Raw genomic sequence first — 16,691 nt, 5'->3', positions numbered from 1 at the left:
GATTCTATTGTTCCAGATGCAAGTATTTTTTTGAGCATTATTCTTTACAACTAACAATGTTATCATTTGCAATTACTAGACCTAGGCTTTCTTTTGAAAAATGATAATGCTTTGTAAGCAGATGAGTGATAACATCAGTCATTCTTCTGTCTTGAGCTGCTACTGGACTGACATTTCCTTATCCCAACTTGCGTTCATATCCGGTAGATTTCCCATGATTGCATTTGTCTCTTGCAACCCTGTAGCACAACTAGGACCAGGCCTTGCTGCTACAGTTGTTTAATAAGGCAGTGCAACCTGAGATTTCCCCCGCCCCCCCCCACCGCATATTGCTTTGTTGGACTCCATCTGCTCAAGCTGCCAGTAGGCTTTTATAATTATTTTGCTTGAACCATAATCTTACCAGCATTGAAATCCAGCCCATTGATTTAGTCTTTTAAAGTATGATTTAAAAGTGTTAGAGCCAGACTAATGCCACTTGCCATGGGGAAGGAAGGATTGATATCAGGCCATTCAAAGTAATGTCCTGGGGTGCTTTGAGAAGTTGCATCCACTCTTTGTTCATGGGTTCAAATTGCATTAGAAATTTGTATACAATTAAGCCAGAAAATATTGTCTGAGGAAAGAGAAATACAATTAACATTTTAAGTAATTAAAATTGGTTAAAGTTAGAAATACACAGGTTTTGTGATAAAGAGAAAGGGTTTTTAAAAAATAAAAAAAAAATCTTTACTACGTTGGCCTTCATAAATCAAAGCATTGAGTGCAGGAGTTGGAATGTTGTGTTGAACTTGTACAAGATATGGGTGAGGCCAAATTTGGATATTAACTTGGTCATCAACTTTCGGGAAAGACATCACTAAGATTGAAAGAGTGCAGAGAAGATTTAGAAGGATGTTGCTGGGATATGAGGAATTGAATTTCAGGGAGAGGTTTACTTTATTCCCTGGTGTGTTGGAGAATGAGGGGAGATTTGATAAAGATGTACAAAATGATGAGGTGTATATAGGGTAAATGCAAACAGGTTTTCTTTCCATTGAGGTTGGATGAGACAAGAACTAGAAGGTATGGGTTAAAGGAGAAATGATTAAGAGGAACCACTCAGTGTGGGACAAGATTTCCAATAATTGTTCACACAATAAAATGTGTTGAAACAATCTAAGATGCATAAAGGCAGCAAATCCCAACACACTTCCTTGTTCCTTCTATCCTTTCAAAGACCATGTAATTCAGTAACCAAGGGAACCAACTTCTCCATTGGAGTTTGTGCACATCTCTTTAGCCTGTTACAGGAACTGAACGTGGTAATTATTGTTTCATTGTTAGGGTGCTAATTTTTTTAAAAAATCACCAAGTTCTGGTGGGCCCTTTTTAAGAAGTTTAAATAAAAGTGGAAACTGTCAGTAATTTGAGCAGAATTTGTGAAAGAAGAAATAGTTTAAAATTTTGGCCCAATGATCTTTCACCAAAACTTCAGCTGGCATGAGTGTTTCCACCACTTGCAATTTTGTTTTAAATATCCATCAATTACAGTATATTACTGCTTTTTTAAAAAAAAGTTGCTTGACTCTTCAATTATTAAACCTTTTGTGAACATTTCTACCATTCCTTTTATTCTGCATCTTTGAAACAGACAAAAGAATGAGCAATTATTTGTGATAAATAAGACAATTGATGATGTTTGTATGTTGACCATGATAAGAGTGTTTCTTTGCATGGACCTTGAGTTGGTGATCGTGCTTCATGTGATTTTTTTTTTTTGGTGATGATCCATTTCGTGGAAATGTATGACTTCTCTAGGCCAAAATGTTTTGCAATTGATCATGTTTCTGCATGTAATTGAACATGGCACTTCACCTATTTATTCAGCAAAATATTCTTGGCTCCTGAACTTGAAGGTGTTGCCCCTAATTGACCTCAATTGCAGAAATAACACAAATGGGTGTGAATCTGGAAATCATTTATCTTTTTCCTTGTGAATTATTCAAGTTGGAACAGATTTCATCAATAAATCGCTGAAGACCTGACTTGGCACATCTTTGATGACTTGTAGGGTGCACATGAAGTGGAAGGAATTTAAACTGCAATAAACATTGTTTTTAAAAATGTTCATAAAGATATCAGAACTGCTTTCATATTGCTCAGAGAAGGGTGAAGAATCTATTTTGTCTAATTTCATTCTTGCTCTTTTCTCTAATGTTATTTTTTCCTCGATTTCTCCCCTGCTCTGCTTTGTGCACAGCTCCCATTGCTTTGGGGAAGTGCCAGATAAGCTGCCATGGAGCAATTTAAGTCTCTCTAGCTGGCTTGTTGAGTAATGGTGGTAATGGTCCAGTAAAGGACACCCAGCCTTTAATAGCAGATCATATTCTGGATGAAGAAAGAAACATTTTTTTAAAGTTCAAATCCTGGAGCTTTTTAAGTGTAATGCTGACATCAATACTCATCTTTAACTCACTTCATGTGTTTACTCAGTTTTTATAGAGTCCAATTGGGTTTTTCCTCCTTTGCCTTTTGTCAGTGAGGTGGGCTCTGCGGTCTTCTTCAAAGGAGGCTGCTGCCCGCCAAACTGTGAGGCGCCAAGATGCACGGTTTGAGGCGTTATCAGCCCACTGGCGGTGGTCAATGTGGCAGGCACCAAGAGATTTCTTTAGGCAGTCCTTGTACCTTTTCTTTGGTGCACCTCTGTCACGGTGGCCAGTGGAGAGCTCGCCATATAATACGATCTTGGGAAGGCGATGGTCCTCCATTCTGGAGACGTGACCCATCCAGCGCAGCTGGATCTTCAGCAGCGTGGACTCGATGCTGTCGACCTCTGCCATCTCGAGTACCTCGACGTTAGGGGTGTGAGCGCTCCAATGGATGTTGAGGATGGAGCGGAGACAACGCTGGTGGAAGCGTTCTAGGAGCCGTAGGTGGTGCCGGTAGAGGACCCATGATTCGGAGCCGAACAGGAGTGTGGGTATGACAACGGCTCTGTATACGCTTATCTTTGTGAGGTTTTTCAGTTGGTTGTTTTTCCAGACTCTTTTGTGTAGTCTTCCAAAGGCGCTATTTGCCTTGGCGAGTCTGTTGTCTATCTCATTGTCGATCCTTGCATCTGATGAAATGGTGCAGCCGAGATAGGTAAACTGGTTGACCGTTTTGAGTTTTGTGTGCCCGATGGAGATGTGGGGGGGGCTGGTAGTCATGGTGGGGAGCTGGCTGACACCCAACCCCAACCAACCAATTTTCCCTTGCAACCGCTGCAATCGTGTCTGCCTGTCCCGCATCGGACTGGTCAGCCACAAACGAGCCTGCAGCTGACGTGGACTTTTTACCCCCTCCATAAATCTTCGTCCGCGAAGCCAAGCCAAAGAAGAAGATAGAGTCCAATACACATTTCTTAAATAGACAGGAGTGTATGAGCTGAATGATGGAAGTGAAAGAATCTCTTTATATTATGCTTGCTCTTAATACCAATGGACATCTGTTTAGAATTTATTACAAAGTAGTCTTTTTGCCAAATAATTTTTCCAAAAAGTACAGATACCAGTGCCGGCTTTGCAGATAATGTGCAAAGACATGTGACTTCTCAAAATTGGCTTCAAAGTACAGCTATTGGGATTGAAACAAGTCTCTGTTTAGAACTTTAGAACTGGTGCTGCTAAACAGCTTCACTTGTCTGCATTCTGATGTCTGTGATTGTGGATACTTAATTATATTATATAAGCTGTATAGTAAAATGCCACGTCTTTCATTTGGACAAGCTTTCACATCTGACTATTTCCCAGTTTCAGAACTTCGAAAACTTTTTGAGGCTAAGCAGAAGTCTTCTGTGGAAATGAACAGGTAATGGGTGATTCTTTTTCCAAGGTAATTTTAGTTAAGGTTGAATCATTAAATGCCTATAGACAAGTTGCACTTTTTATTTGTAGGTAGGTATACTATTGAATAATTGAACAATTAGTTCAGAGTTCTTTTTTGGAGGATATATTTTTGAAAATTGCTATGACAAAGTATTACCTTTTCTTTGTCCCGATCTCTTTAACTGTTCTGAGCAGGAAAGAGAGAATTGCGAGACGTTTGGAAGGAATTGGAAGCGAAACTCAACCAGTGTTGCTGCAGAATTGTCCCGGGTTGGTTACTCATCGCCTGCTGGAGGAAGATGCTCCAAGATACACACGAGCTTCCGATGCTTGCAGTCCACCCTTGGGTGAGAGAATTTTTGTATCTGAATCCAGAGAGTTGAGTACACCAATGATGTATGATGAACCATTTTTGATGTCCTGTTTTACTCAAGAAGTTTGTTGGCACATGTATAGCACAAACACTTCTCTCAACAAAGGTAGTGAATGATGTAAATTAATTTACAATAGATTAGCTCCCTAGGAGATTTCTGAAGATGAATGGCCCTTAATTTATGTCAAAGCTGGATATGGGCAAAGTTCTTCTGTAAAAGTATTACCAACTTTACAATCAAGTTACTGCTGAATTGATCACCTAATTGATATTGTTCATGGGCATATGGTAGCATAACGCTGAAGATACAGGACCTGCTACTCAGCAGCAGAATTTAAATTCAGGTGATCACATGATCCTAGAAACTATAATGGTGGCCATGAGGTCATGGAGTTCAGGGCAATTAGCAACTAATAGAAAATGCATGCCCAGTCAACTTTGCTTAAAACCTTTGAATGTATAAATAACCATCTTCAGTGTAGTTTTTGAGATAAATGGACGTGATATTTAATATGGCTAAAATGATCAAATATCAGACTCTCCAGCAGAAACCGAGAATTTTTGCTTGTTCTACGTGTATTATTGGTCTTGAGATAGTAAGCTAAGAAGGGTTATGAAACATGCACCTGAATTAAGTTGAGGAGAAGGTGAAAGTAATAAAATGGAAACACCCAGCTTGACTGTTTTTGCATATCTCGCTTATGTGAGACTCAAGTAAATTAAATTGAGATGGATGGGTGGATGTATAAAGACACCACCACTGTAATTTTTTTTATTAATGGTAGTGACCAGGTGAAACATTCAGTGTTAACCTAAATGTCCTGAAGAGATCTGATGTGTTTAAAGAGAGACATCTAGCCCAGAAGGAATGCACCCTAGAATTCTTGATGGTTAGAAATAGAATAGAATTTCTAACAATAAATCAAAAATCATTAAAACAGAGGCTGAAAATGCTGAATACTGCATTTCTGCTCAAAATTTAGAAAAAAAATACAAGGTGAGGGGATGGGATTCAGAGGGTGGTGGGCAAGGAACGACTTGCCAGACAAAGTGGTTGAGGCAGGTATGTTATCTTCTTTAAATCAACATTTGGAGAACTACATGGGTAGTGACTTTGTTCCAATAAAATTTAGTCGCTTGGAGGCTAAGTTAGGGGTTTGGATTTGCAGCACATTTGTGATCATTTCCAATACAAATTGAGTTGTATTTAAATCCTTTAATTGTTTTTTTAAACACAAATCTTGTAACCATCTTCTTTAATGTTCCATAAAAAGTCTTTAAGTAACATTCTATGTGGTTGATTCTTAATAATAAAATATTTGTATAAAAGTTAATTTAACATGGCTTAACGATTCTCAACAATCTTTGAGCGTTTGGTTCTTACAACATGGATGAACCATAAAACCATAGAACATAACAGCACAGAAACAGGCCTCTTCAGCCCTTATAGACTGTGCCAAACTATTTGTTTGCCTAGTTCCACTGACCTGTATCCAGTTCATAGCCCTCCATACCTCTCCCATCTATGTACCTGTCCAAATTCTTCTTAAATGTTAAAATTGAGTCCACATTCACCATCTTAGCTGGTAGCACGTTCCACACTCTTACCACTCTCTATGTGCAGAAGTTCTCCCTCATGTTTCCTCTAAACTTTTCCTCTTTCACTGGCCTCTGGTTTGTATCTCATGGAAGAAGCCCATCTACATTTACTCTGTCTATCCCCCTCATGATCTTAAATACCTTTATCAAATCTCCCCTCATTCTTCTACTTTCCTGGGAATAAATTCCTAACCTGTTTAACCTTTTCCCTGTATTCCATTCCTGAAGTCCAGGCAGCATCCTAGTAAATCTTCTCTGTACTCTTTCTAACTTATTGATAAAATTCCTATATGGGAGGGGATTGGAAGGGTATGGGCCTAATTTGAGCTATGGTACTCAAGCAGAAGGGGACATTGTTCAGGACAGACAGACTGGACCTGGGAATTTTTTCCATACCGTGAGACTCGACAATGGATCAAGTGCAGTACATATCAATGCTTTGAGAGATGATGATTATGTAGTGGTCACAATAACTAAAGCTTTTATTCCTTGAGCAGAATTTTTTCATGATTATGCAGAACCTTCAAAGGTGAAAAGCCATAAGATAAATGAGCAAAAGAAGACCATTTGGCCTGTTGAGTCTCCTTCATATTCCATCATGAGCTGATCCATTCTCCCACTCAAGCCCATAACCTGACTAGACAGCAATGAGACAATTCCTTGAGTTATTGAAATATTAATATAAATTGAGGATTGACTATATCAAATGGTCAATGGGCAGTTTAAATTGCTTAACACATGTGTTTGTATTTAAAAAAAATATGGACCACTATGTCCACAAAAAGTTGATTAAATAGGGGTTATAACATCATTTACAATGAATAGTTGACCAGAGAAATTAGAAACCACAAACACTGGATCCTTTGTTTCACCTATTCCCTTTTAAAGAAATGTTGGCATTCGAGCAGACCTTTTTGGAAGAGGAGGTGGACTATCGATTTCCATTACTATTCCCTAAATTGGATTAGAAACAGAATGGTGTTTCTGGAAAGGAAAAATTGGTGGTGCATTCCTTTAAAGTCGTCCATCGCCATTTACAAGAGCAACATTGATAAAATGGCAGTTAGGTGATTATTTTTTTTAAATTGTCTTTGATATTTGTATCATTTTTTTTCCAGCTAGAAGATCAGATAAGGAAGGCCCAGAGCAACAACTTACCGAAGATCTGCATTCAGAAAGACGGTCAAGACCTAGGTGCCGAGGAGAGGTTAGGCACATGAATGTTGAACCCCCTTGTGTTGTTGATATGACTATTGAAGCATTGGATGCAAAAGCAGAGAGAATAGCAAAATACAAAGCTGAGAGGAGACGACAGCTGGCTGAAAAGTATGGAATTGCCCTGGACTCCGAACATGATGGGAGTATCACATCCAAATACTCAAGATCTAGAAAAGAAACCGATCTCACTGAACAAGTGCCATCACCAACAGAAAAGGTATGCAGTAGTGGCTTAATGAAGTTGGAGAGTTCCAGGAATCAAGGTGTTGATGAAATAGAGGCCCTGTCACCTGGTGGACCTGCAAAAAGATTCTCATCAGATAGAATTGATTTTTCGGAAAGAGAAGCTCTGCTAAACAAAGAAAATCAGAAAAAAGCATTGGAGAGGAGTGCTCAAGGGAAAATGTTGGAATCTTCAAATCTCAGGGATTCTACTGTAACAGATGTGCCAGACTCCCCATCGTCTTGGAGAATTTCATTTTCATCACCAAAGCAGCTCTCAGAATCGTTGAATTCAGTTAGTGAGCAATCCCAAAGTTTGCAGAATAAACAAGGGTAAGAATTTTATCTCCTTGAATTTTGTTTCAATGAAGCCAAAGTCAGCTTGTAAATTTATTGAATAGCATCCTCAAACTTTATATAACCAGTTGTCTGTTTACAATCATGCTTTCAGGGTATGAAGCTTTAATAATTCTCAAAAGGTTACTATTCTTTTTCAGAAATACAGAATTATTTAGATGAGTTTGTTGCTAACAACTGTATATCTATAGTAATTTAAGAGTTGTATAATTTTCTAAATCATGTTAGTTACACTAAATTGGCAGTGTTCACATTTTGGGAAGAAATTACCATCATATACTCCTGGTTTCAAATGAACATTATTTTCCAAAATGCAACTTTGTCTCTTGTAATTTAATTCATTCATTTTAAATTCGCAGCTCTTGTTTTCTGTACATTTGATGAGTTGTCAGTTCTGTTTCATTCCACCTGATCAAATCTTGCTTAAATCATTGCTGACTAGATTTGTTGCAGTTGGCAGTCAATGCAGTGTCAATGTCCTGGGCAAAGCATGTCAAATATAATACTCCCATATGCTATAGGTTTCTATTGCTGGTGTAGTGCAATTTAGATTTGAGTTAGTTTATTACATAGAAATTGAGTAAATTTAGTTGTGTGAAGTTACCCATTGATTTGTATAGTTGTGATAATTAAGCCTTGCTAGAAATTTTAATTAAGAATTTTAACTATTCATTATCTAATTATTTTACTGTTTCACTGAATTAAATTGCAAGCAATTTAGGAGGACAAAGTTGGGCAGTATGTAACATGCATTTTTGAGATTTCAAGATTATGTGATGTACTTTTAAATGCAATGTGTTTGAATATTCTATTGTAATAAGGATAATCCCAATATTGTCAGTTGCACTGTAGATGTTATATCATAAATTAACATTTAGGATGTGCTTTTTTATACAGATATATCTGTCGCATGTATTTCCACTGGATTCTCCCCCCCCCCGACCTCACATTTCTCCTCTCTTGTCACTCTCAGATGCTTCACTCTCTCATATCACCCTTGGATCCCTCCCTCTCTAGCCCCTTCCACCCATGTGCTCTCTGGTCCCTCAGACCCCTCCCACCCGCCTCCCACCTCCAGTTCTCTGATTTTCACACTTGCTTCCTTCACAAATCCTCTTTAATATTGACATTCCCAAAGTCTGCTTGATGTACCATAATCTTCTTCTCAGATGTTTTAGTTAAATCTCTCCTTGTGTAGCTGCCTTATGATTAACATTTGGGTCAAGATTTCAATGTCAATGTCCATTATTGAGATAAACTTTCTTAAGCTGCATCCGCACTCCCCCCCGCCCCCATCACTAGTTTCAAACTTCCACAAAATCCTAAATATTTCCATAATTTATTTGGCTATGACCTGTTCCAGGCATAATCCCAACATTCCATTTGCTGAGATGAAATCGAAAAAAAAATTGCATGTCTATAACATCTGCCTAAACATCACAAATCACTTCACGTTTTGAAATGTAGGCTAACTTGGCATTCACATGTGTAGAATTTTCGCAGATACTTAATTTCCAAAACTAAATTAAACTTGTTGCAGTGATTAGCTGTTGGCAGTGTTTGCTAGAGGCTCTTAAAACCCAAAGCCGCTCTGAAAAGAACTGGGCTGCTTGTCTATTTTTTAATATGCAATCTGGCCACTAGAACCTACTTATAATTGTAACATTAAAGTATAAAATGCCTGTTTATTTTATGGTGCTTCCCTTTTCTGATTGTATTAACATGCTATTGATGCCAATACTCCCTGCCCTGCAAATCAATACAGTGAAACAATCTATTTCCTGCTCCGTAAACTTTCAAATCCTAGTAGGATATTTGGGTTGAAACTCGGAATGTTTTGACATCTTTATGTTCCTCCTGAGCAAATGAATGATTGAAGTTTTTTTTGTCATCTTTAATTTCAAAATATCTACAATAATAATTTAAATGATAATTTTTGTGAGTGCCCACATGAATGTAGTTTTCACAGGGAGATGCATTAAGACCATCAATGCAATGTGTAAACGTGTATACTGTAGTGTTATGATTTGATCTTGAAATCAAAAAAGGTGCTTATTTTATAAAGAAGCCACTTATGACAAACTCTGTCCTCTGAAGAGTCGAGTGTACTTGAATCTCAATCCTAAAAATAATGAACCTGTTCACAAACAGAGCAGTATTTTTCTGTGTAGACTATAATTTTATTTTGTTAATCAAGGAAGTTTAAAAGTCAGAATGCTTGTTATTCTTGGCACATGTTCAGGGGAAGATGAACTGACTTTTTATTTATGGAAATACTAAGTCAAGACAGCTTGCTGCCAATCTTTTGACATTTGATGGCTGATCAATCTAATAGTATATGCAAGTAATCCTATCTGTGATATTGTTCTCTGCTTTTTTTGGATGCTACATCCACAGTATTTTCTATGTTTAGGGAATGAGCCCACGTGCTTATAATACCTGTTTTTACAATGTGCAAGAGAAAACTAACTATGCTTTCTCGTGATGACCTGTAACTTTTCCTGCTTTAGATATTGAACTGGCATCTTGGGGATGCTCTGTCATACCTGCGCTGAAACTACAAATAGACTTTTCAGTTTTGAAAATTGAATCACTGAAGTATTTTCAATTCTACTTGTTCATCCACATCAGAATATTTGTTTTCTATTTTCAGATAGTTAACGTTTGATACCTGGAAATATCTGAAGCTTCGCAAATATATTCACACCTACCAATAATTCTGTTCCTGACAGTGTATCAACTATACCAGAACAATCTTCAAGATGTGGTCACTATTAACTTAAAGGATCTAGAATAACTTGGGATAGAGTCTGTGCTTGTAGAGTATTTTTTAAATATTTCATAGCAAAATATATCTAGAAAGCAAAATATGAAAAGGCTCTTTGCATACTTTGCATCATTCAGTCTGTACATTCAGATTCTGGGCATAATAGGGTTAGCTCTTCTCCTTCATCTATAGCACTATTCCTGTCTGTGTGTACCCCTGGGGTGATGCACCTTTTCATGCTTTGAGTGGCTTGCCCACCTGACATGACCCCTCAGTGTCCAGTTAAATGCATCATTCACCACATTCTCCTGCTATCTGGAATATGCCATTCAGCAAAATTCCCTTCTTGACATCTCGATAACCAAAATGTGTCTTTCACCGAGTTGGTGATCTTCCAGCAGCACTTGATGTTTGTATTGATGTGCATCCCTTGGAACGGGCTCTAAAACAGGAGTCCTCTGTTAAGCTGCTGTCTCCAACCCTTTCTGGAAATCCAGTCAATTTGATTCAATGTATTTAGGAAACATTACTGTTTACCCCAGGGTTGACTCACACAACCACATTAGTTTCCCCAGCTAAATAACTGAAGTGCTACATAAAATTGATGTCAGCTGTTCAAGGACTCCAATTGTGTTAATTGGAAATTAACATATTTTTGAGGATCTTTACAATTTTAATTTTGGTTTCCAAATGATGTTTATTTTTAAAAATTAATTGCAACAAAATTGTATATTTAAAAAAAAAACTTTATTTATGAATATATATAAAATACATGATAAAACAAACCAACCCCCCCAAAAAAACTATATACCCCACTCCCCCTAATTCCCCCCCCAAAAAAAATTCCCTCTACCGAGGGAGAGAAAAAAAACACATCAGTTATTTATTCATTGCTGCGGAATGTGCCAAACTTTTACATTAAAAAAAACACAAAACACCAAAAAATAATTACTATTATATTTCCAAACCCATATATTTCAGATATGGAGACCATATCTTCACAAAAAAAGAATAATTATCACGTAAATTATATATGATCTTTTCCAAACAATTCATTATGTCAACGATTCATATTTAAATCCACATAATTTTTCATATTATCGCAATATATTTCCTAGCCACTGCTAATACTAACCAAATAAACTCAATTTGAGATTTATCCATTCTTAAACCTATTAAAGTTGTAAAGTATCCCATTTTAAAAAAAACAGTGGATCTCACATTAAAGTAGTCTCAAATAAGTCCCCCAAAAAATCTTCAATTTTTAAACAAAAAGACTTAACGATCACATAACCAGATAGAATGAAAAAAGGTACCAATTTGAATCCCACAATGAAAGCATAAATCCAAATTACTAAATTCATATCTTTTAAATTTTTCTGGCATTAAATACAACTGATGTAGAAAATTATAATTCACCAAATTATATTGCACATTAATTAATTTAATCATACTATCTTCACACATAGTAGTCCACTCTTCTTGGGTTAATTCTAAAGATAAATCTTTCTTCCATTTAATCTTTGATTTATCTAAATCTGGTTCAGCATTTTCTCTTGCAACAAAGAATACATTTCTGAAATAAATCCCTTTTTTGCCCCATTTACAATTAAATGTTCAAATTTAGTTAACTTGGGCATCTTTAGTTCTCGCCCAAATTTTTTCACTGCTAAAGCATGTACTTGGTAATATGCAAACAAAGAGTTTAATGGTATCTCAAATTTTTCCCTAAGCCTATCAAAAGAAAGAAAAATTCCCTCTTCAAAACAATCTGCTGACACTTTAATAACAAAATTGTATTTTTGAGTGCGATAAAGAACTCTGTATAACTTTGCTGTTAAATCTCCAAAAGACTCCAAGCAGTTTTTCACAGCCTGTGAATCACTCCCAAGAATTTGCTGTAGATTTCTACTTTAAAACTGAAAGTAGATCAAGGAAGCCATCAAACAAACAGCAGTTGCCCTGCTGCTTGAAGCACCAAAACTGTACATTTAATAATAAGGGGGTACAATGCAACCCATATTATCTGTTCTCTTTTTAATACAGCTATTCATAATGATACTTGGTATTTTCACAGTTATAGAATATATTTAAATATCCTTTATTTATTCGTTCATACATAGATTTATCTCATCTTTTTTTTGTCCTGTTTATTTGTTCAAATCCAGAAAACAGTGCTTCCATTCAATTCAACCATGCCAATCTAATTAATCAGTGTTGTTCAAAAATATGTGCAAACAAAATATTATAATTGAAAATTCACTAAAACCATGTTATAATTACTATTCACAAAAGTCTGTACTTTTTTTGATGTTTATCTTCTGATATCCGTGCATTGTTCAATATTTGGTATTTCATTTCTGATATATGTGGATGGGGTCACAGTTGTGAAGACCTTGGTCAAATGGTCTTCTACATTAAAAAAAAATTACAAATTAATTGTGGGGGGTGGGGGAGAGAGACAAAACCAAATGTACCTGTGGTGACTGTTTAGTATAAATTCCACAAATATAATTATCTATTGGTCTATAACACAAGAGCCCTGTGTTGGTTTTAACCATTGTAATCCATGCCCTGTGTGCCAGTTAAGAACAGTGCAAATGAAGCCATAATGGCAAAGTTTAGTAAACTCACAGTGAATAAATGCACTAAGGTAGGGAAAGGTACCTGCAGGCATGGAATTCTAGCAGCAAATTGACTGTAGCTGTCTCTGCTATACTTCCATATAGCAATACAATGAAAGTAAAGAATGAATGGTTTCTGCAGAGAGATTCCAATGGCGAGACAGCTTCTCTCATCAACTGGCCTTCCAGGTACTGTTAAATGTGACGTTTTATCATTTCCCGAATGACATGCTTTAATCATCAATATCTGCTTTTTACAATACTCATCTAATCATTGTGTGTTTACTCTAGAAAGATCTATTCTTGAGCTTCACATGCAATACTGATTTTACTCCATCTCAATAATTAATTTGTTGGGTTTTGGGTGTGCATGACTAATTATTATTTGAATCACAGACAACAAAAATCTGGTTGAGCTCCCTGTCACATTTTAACCAACTATAGAAATGTTCCACTATTCCATATTGTGTTTATTGTTGTGAAATCTAGATTGCTCTCAAATGTCAGCATAATCCAAGGAGTTGGTCACATGGTGGGGGGAGAAACCGTTTTATCAGCACTTGGAATATGCAGGCACCTCTCGAAGGTATTGATGCTGGATTTGTCTTTTGATTGTAGGATGGGGAAACGATTCATGGGGATACTGGTGGGCCTGAGTTTTGAGAAGAGACTGGATAGGCGTATAGGAGGTTCAAGGGTGATCTTGGAGAGATGAGGTAACATTATGAGGGACAAATGGAATGTTAACCTTAAGTGCAAGAGGAATTGAATTTAGGAGCAGGGAGGTTCTGCTGCAACCATACAAGGTACTGATGAGGCCAGCCACATCTGGAGTACTGCGTGCAGTTCCGGATCCTTACGTGAAGAAGAATGTACTGGGTCTGGAGGAGATGGAGAAGAGGTTCACCAGGTTGGGTCAGAGATGAGGGGAGATTGAGTCGTCTGGGGCGGCGCTCTCTGAAATCTAGAAGAACGAGGGGGGATCTTATGGAAATGTATAAAATTAAGATAGAGGTAGTAGGTATGTTGTTCCCATTGATGGGGGTGGGAGGAGACTAGAACTAGAGGACATCACCTCAAGATCGAGGGTAGTAGATTTAGGATGGAGATGAGGAAGAACTGCTTTTCCCAGAAGGTGGTGAATCTATGGAATTTGCTGCCCATTGAAGCAGTGGAGTCAACCTCACAATATATTTAAGATGAGGCTGGATAGATTTTTAGAAAGAAAGGGAATTGAAGGAAAAGGCAGGTAGGTGAAGACGAGCCAATCATCCATTGAATGGCGAAGCAGGTTCGACCGGCCAGATGGCCTACTTTTTGCTCATAAATTGATGATGAAAAATAGAGGGTTATGGGGTAGGGAGGGTTTAGTACTTCTTTAAAGGAATATATGGGTCAGCACAACATTGAGGGCTGAAGGGCCTGTGCTGTGCTGAAGTATTCTATGTTCTGAGGGCTCAAGGCCAAAACATTGGTAATATATCTTTGCTGAGTCTCCAACATTTCTGTGCTCTGACTACAATCAGTCTGCAGACTTTAGTGTCTCACTGTGTTTGGAGTGACGTTGTTCAGCCTATCTGATGTAAAGCAGGTTATGGTTGATAATGTGTGTTGATGAAAGTAGTAGCATTGTAGGTGTCAGTAGCTTGTTGATCTAACACCTGCAATGAAATGTGGCTGAAGCCTGGTTGAATTCAGCCTGCTGGTTAGATCACTTGTTTCCACAGGCAGCAAACCTGCAGCAGTTGGTTTCCCCTGGCGGACAGCTACCCAAGTACTGATTGGGACTAAGCCTAGAGGCAGGGCAGTGACGAGAATGTTGCTCTCTTGCTCTCCGTAGCAGTTGTGCAGGAAGTTGATGAGGATTAGAAGGATTGCCCAAACTAAAATCTGAAATAAAAGCAAAATGCCGACATTTCTCAACAGGGCAGGCAGCATCCGTGAGGAAAGGATGAGTGTTGCAGGTCCAAATAACTTGGTCCAAACAGAGAATGGGAGAAAACAGGTTGATTTTCAGCAGCAGAGAATGTTGGAAAGGGATGGGTTGAGCAAAGGGAAAATCCCTGAGAGGTGAGTTAATGTGGTGCTTGGAAGCACATCATGCATCTTTGTGTTATCTGTTTTTAGTTGATAGTCTGCTGGATATTCCCAGCAGGCGAGACATTACCAATGGAAAATAAAGAAATAAATCAAAACAATGATGTGTAGAAATGACTAGTTCTGATGCAGAAAGGACACATTAAACTTGTCACATAGATTGAAAATATATTGATAGGTTATTTCGCAACCAAACTAGTGAACATCTCAAATGTTGTACAAGTCAGAAAAATGCAGTGTTACAGAGAGTGATGGGCTGGTATGGAGCAACGGTAGTTTTATTTTCCCACTTTAAGATTCATTCAGGTGCTTGATAATGGCAGGAAAGAAACTGAGCTTAAATCTGGTGATGCGTGATTGCACATCTGTGAATCTTTCTGGTAGGAGGAGTTGAAGACAATATGGCCAGGATGGGATGAGGCTTTTAATATATGGACTGCTTTTCTAAAGTTGTAGAATTCAATATGGAATCCTGAAGAATACAGCATGACCAGTCAGAAAATGAAATGCTGTTTCTTAAGCTTGCATAGGCCACATGATAGCCAAGCAGGAGAACAGAAAATTAGAGGAAGCGGCATGTAGAATTAAAGAGAGAGGAGCAGGAAGGTCAGGGTGTCTTCACTGAACACGGGAAAGTTTTAATTCTATTCTTCAAGAGCATCTCGCATCCTGAGGAGGGGGGATGTGGAGGGGCAAAATCTCTGGGCCAGCTGGTGATGTCAGTAATTAGTCACTGTGCTAAAGCAAGGTTGTCCAAGTAGAAGTCCACGAAGAAACAGACAAGCAAATGGCCCCTCAGCACCAATAATTGTGAAGAGCGAGCAGAACTCATCGGTTGTCAAAAAAATGCTGGGTTCCTGTTAAATTTTGAGGCGAATCTCTTTTTTAAAAAAAAAACATATTTCTGACCTGGGAGCCAGATGTGAGAAGCTGATCATTTATTGTGTGGGAAATTCACTGGGAGACTGTGGTGGATAAGGGTACGGGGCTCCACACAGCAATTTGAGACAGTTGGTGCCGGAGTTGGGAGGTGGGTTAATGTTTGAAATGTGCCTCTGTGAAGGGAAGGATTACAAGGGACAATTTATGCAGAGTTTAGTCAGAATATGGTGGTCCTCTGTGAAAGCACTTTGCAAGCTATCTTGAGAGCAAAAAGGAGAGAATGGGTCCCATCTAAGATCAATGTGGTCATCTATGGAGGCAAGGCCTTGATGAATGATTCTAGTCCATATTTACCATGGAGAAGGTCGTGAATGCCGGTGAATTTGGGAAAGAGAACAGTAATGCAACCAGACACATTCATACTAATAAAATAGAAGGAGCTGAGATGCATAAAAATGGATAAATCCCTAGGGTCTGACTAACTGTATTTGAGGTTATTGTGGGAAGCAAGTGAAGCAATTGCAGGCATCCTGGCAGTAATTTTTGTATTTTCCTTAGTCGTGGATGAGGTTCCAGAAGATGAGAGGGTGGCTGATATTGAGCTTTAATTGAAGAAGGGTTGCAAGGATAAGCCAGGGAACAGTGATGGGAAGGTTACTGGAGGGGATTCCAAAAGATAGGATTTGTGTGCATTTGGAAATGCA

At 38.0% G+C, this 16,691-nt stretch overlaps 1 protein-coding gene across 3 annotated transcripts in view; it reads left to right on the top strand.

Annotated features, from left to right (window-relative positions):
- Window positions 1–16,691, top strand: part of svila (supervillin a) — a 241,297-nt gene that overhangs the window by 98,175 nt on the left and 126,431 nt on the right. For all 3 annotated transcript variants that reach the window (XM_069914482.1, XM_069914483.1, XM_069914484.1), the window contains exons 4-7: window positions 3,774–3,831; window positions 4,044–4,195; window positions 6,939–7,593; window positions 13,114–13,197. In XM_069914482.1, coding sequence (XP_069770583.1) covers window positions 3,774–3,831; window positions 4,044–4,195; window positions 6,939–7,593; window positions 13,114–13,197 — 949 coding nt within the window. The remainder of the gene's footprint in view (window positions 1–3,773; window positions 3,832–4,043; window positions 4,196–6,938; window positions 7,594–13,113; window positions 13,198–16,691) is intronic.

The sequence above is a fragment of the Narcine bancroftii genome, chromosome 1 (genome assembly GCF_036971445.1).
Source record: "Narcine bancroftii isolate sNarBan1 chromosome 1, sNarBan1.hap1, whole genome shotgun sequence".
Lineage (NCBI taxonomy): Eukaryota > Metazoa > Chordata > Chondrichthyes > Torpediniformes > Narcinidae > Narcine > Narcine bancroftii.
Note: the sequence above shows the minus strand (reverse complement) of the source record. Positions and strands in the feature narration are given on the sequence as shown.